The 3,837-nt window shown below is 29.1% G+C and overlaps 1 protein-coding gene across 1 annotated transcript; it reads left to right on the forward strand.

Annotated features, from left to right (window-relative positions):
* Positions 1-672: 672 nt before the first annotated feature.
* LOC134689970 (E3 ubiquitin-protein ligase TRIM45-like) lies at positions 673-3,526 on the forward strand. The gene is made up of 3 exons (XM_063549939.1): positions 673-1,461; positions 2,303-2,371; positions 3,496-3,526. Exons 1-3 carry the CDS (start codon positions 695-697, stop codon positions 3,524-3,526), a joined length of 867 nt encoding a protein of 288 aa, XP_063406009.1. The 5' UTR covers positions 673-694.
* The last annotated feature ends 311 nt before the right edge of the window (positions 3,527-3,837 follow it).

Here is a 3,837-nt window from a genome sequence, read left to right on the forward strand (position 1 = left end):
ACCTAAACGCCATCTATGGGCAGCCAATTCAGAAGAAAATAATTTCATTCTAATTCATAAAATCAACCGACTGAAATTATATTACTTTATATGGAGTTACATTGCATTGGAAATCTTTTTGTCTAAATCGGTTTCAACATATTTAAGAAATAAAAACATTGTTACTGATACATTGTTATATATCAAATAATAGTTACGGTACCAATTTAACAAGACTCAAAAGAAATCCGTTGTGTGTTTGCAATTAATAAAAATAAAAACAAAAAATATTAAAAATAAATTTATACAAGGGCATGTTATATCTAATCCATTTAGTTATTCATCCATCCTGTTGTAGAAAGTACATAGATGATATTCAATCTTAAATTTTATCGAATAAATATATTGTTTACTTTTAAAATACACAACCTGTTAACCAACAGGTGAGATCCTATATAATACACACCATGACTGATTACTGATATGGAACATTTATAGCACACGTATAATACACACAATATCCCGTTTACAATATAAGTATATTTATCTTATTTCATATTTCACTGCAGCATAACAAAATAAATTATATTTAAATTATTGGAGTATAACTTGTAAATCAATAATACAAACTCTTTCTCGTTCTTGATTTAAATTTAGAATTATCTGTCATGTGATACAATTACCTGTCATACCTGTGCTATTGAACTAGTGCAAAATGGCCCAAGCTGCTTCTAAAACATGCGAAGTTTGCATGAGTGCCCCTGGATCACACTATTGCATAGACTGTGAGGAATATTATTGTGAGAATTGTAAGTTGTTACATTATAGACAAAAGTTATCGAGAAATCATCAGTTTCAAAAAGCGTCCGACCTGATCCCGGAAGGTAGATCTAAATGTAGTGTACACAAAGAAGAATTAACGTTATTGTGTAATACATGCAATGTACCGGCATGTCCAAGTTGTGTAACAGGAAATCACAATGGACATACATTTTCGAAATTTGTTGATGCAATCGCTAATTTACAAGGGGATAATGAAACCAAAATTCGTGGCAAGACAAATGAGACAAATCAGAATATAAAGAAGATTGAGGATAGCTTGAGCTCTTTCAATAATGCCGTTGATTCTGTTATAAAAGCAATCACCGATGATAGCAACATGATTAAAAGCTTGGTTGATAAATCCGTAGCTCAGATGATTGCCTTAGTGAAAAAACAATCCAAGAATGAGAGAGACAAGCTGATGAATATGTTGTCTGATGCTAAATCCGTACTTGCTGCTGGACAGACTTTAGACAGAAGGAGACATGAACTAGATAAGACACGACAAGACGGGAGTTTGGTACAACAGATTAATAATCTGAAAGAAGAGATCAACAAACTACACATAACCTCTCTTCCCGAGTTCCCCATTATATCCTTCATTCACAAATCTGTAAATGAAGATGACATCAGGAAACTTATAGGTACCTATACTATCAGGTAAATATTTATATATGAGTTGTCTGCTACAATTATATAGTTTTTCTACAGTAACCCTTCCAAACCGCAAAATAATAAGTAAAACAATATAAAAAAAACATTTAATAGCTAATATAAAATAGATGACAAACATATTAAAGTCAGCATAAGTCAAATGTTGAGGCAGACATGGTCTTGTTCAAAATATCTTCAATCAAAAACATAATAGAAAAATAAATACGATTTAACGATTGGCTACCAATGAGTGGGCACTGTTCTGCGATTAACGCACAGCTAACTGTAACGAAATGACTTTTGGAACAAAAAATATATTACCGGACAGAACGAGACATTATTGCTTAAAAAATGCTATTTAATTGAAACATAAAATGTCTAAAATGGATGAGAACATACATGATTAGTACAGATCTGATGTTTTAAACATTGCAATGCATTAAACTTTCGTAGCTTGTACGAGTTTAGGTTGAAAAAAAATGAATGCGAAAGTTTAACATGACAATAAAGACACAGACCACTGTCATAGAAATCACTCCAGTAGTATTTAAACTGTATATATTCATAATATTCATAATATTCATAATTCACAAGTCTTGTATTGATTAAATTGTTTGCTTTAATAAATAAAAAACAAATGTTTTAAAATACAAATGAAAATCTGTTTTTGAATTTACATAAATCTTAAACAATGAAATCAAAATCAATTTGTTCATGAAAACTAGAATTTACCTATACGTTTTTCATTGATTCATAACATTACATGATAAACATACTTCCCAAGGTACATGTACTCGTTATAATTTAACAATATTACAAAAAAATTAAAACCAAACCTTTTCTATAGTAAGGGTTCACCAAAAGAAGAAAAGCAGAAGCAAGAACATCGATACTTATACAGATGTTCTAAGTGTGGGTAAGTTTTCAAAGACAATCAATTCGTCCTTTCAGTTATAATCCATACATAATGAATACATTCAAAATGAAAGCTATTTATTTAAGTGATACATAATCAAATTGAATGAGATACTAAACACAATAGACAATACGGAATCGTATAATTCCTTATTTTAAACATTATACATCTGATATCGTGATAGCCATCACATTCAATGTAGAATGTCAATCAAGTGACTATTTGCAATAAGAATAAACCAACTTATTTTCTCAGAATTTGTTATTTGCGTTGAGCCCTTTTAGTGCAATTTTATGGCTGTTTAGTTCCAATTTTTTTTTCAACTTTATTTATTTATAGAACTGAAGATTTTTCAAGTTCAATATTTTCTGAACTATAGGTTTTTGCGTTTTTTTTTACCCGAGAAATTGTATTGCCTGTATTCAGTTCAACACAAACTTGACAAGGGTTGAATGTTTAAATTTGTTGCAGAAATGAAATTTAATTCTTTATGAAAAGGCACACAGCCTAGTAGATCCTTCCACCCATCCATCTTTCTATTTGACTCGATATTCTATATAACATTGTATTAATATTGGACATGAATACATATATACACGAAGACTCATATAACTAGACGCTTTTTGCAACTTGAAAGTACGATAATTGTTTAAATTATATGCTCGAATGTATGCACAAAATACGAAATATATGGAACTATAATCCAACTTCCCAGTAGACACTAGATTTATATGGCTATTCTGTTTAGATATATTTCAAACTCCTCAAGCATTTACGAGTTTAAATGTTCCATAAGTTTGGAAAAATAACCGGATCGTACATGAACAGTTTATATATATTTTTTTTTAAATCACTCAAATATTTATATTTGTAATTTTTTTCTATTTCTTTTTTTGGAAATTTCCCAAAAAATTGAATATTGCAAAATTCATTATGTTTGATAAAAAAAAAACAAGTTTGATAACATTAGAAAACCAAATGCAAAGGCATAAAAAGATAACAACAACAACAACAACAGCGGTACTTTATTTTAAGATACGACATAGAGTTGTATGCTTATTTCAAAATATGATTTCTGTCAAATTTGTTAAATTGTTTTAATATTCAATCTATTATCGTTTAAGGGCAGAAGAAATTAAACCTTTCAAACCATAGTAAGTATATACTTTATATTTATATAAGCATAACAGAATATAATTGTTAAAGCCATTTCAAAATATATTAAAGACATTTTAAGTTCCTTATCACACACGAACATTACTAGGTCAAAAGCATATTCAACTATATGGTTATAATGATGACAGTTAAATATCATATTTTTTTTGCGATTGGTGATATACAAATCAATTAAATTCATCGATGATGTTGCATGTAATCAAAACTGATGCTATAATTCTTTTGTGTTTCAGTTTGTAAGTAACAAGTTCAAGGTTGATTTAGAGAAGTATTTACCACTCAAACTGCAA

Source organism: Mytilus trossulus, chromosome 11 (assembly GCF_036588685.1).
Source record: "Mytilus trossulus isolate FHL-02 chromosome 11, PNRI_Mtr1.1.1.hap1, whole genome shotgun sequence".
Lineage (NCBI taxonomy): Eukaryota > Metazoa > Mollusca > Bivalvia > Mytilida > Mytilidae > Mytilus > Mytilus trossulus.

Coding starts and splice junctions, on each gene's coding strand:
- LOC134689970 (XM_063549939.1), top strand. CDS start 695: ATGGCCCAAGCTGCTTCTAAAACATGCGAAGTTTGCATGAGTGCCCCT. Junction 1,462..2,302: donor ATAGGTACCTATACTATCAG/GTAAATATTTAT, acceptor CCTTTTCTATAG/TAAGGGTTCACCAAAAGAAG. Junction 2,372..3,495: donor TACAGATGTTCTAAGTGTGG/GTAAGTTTTCAA, acceptor TTATCGTTTAAG/GGCAGAAGAAATTAAACCTT.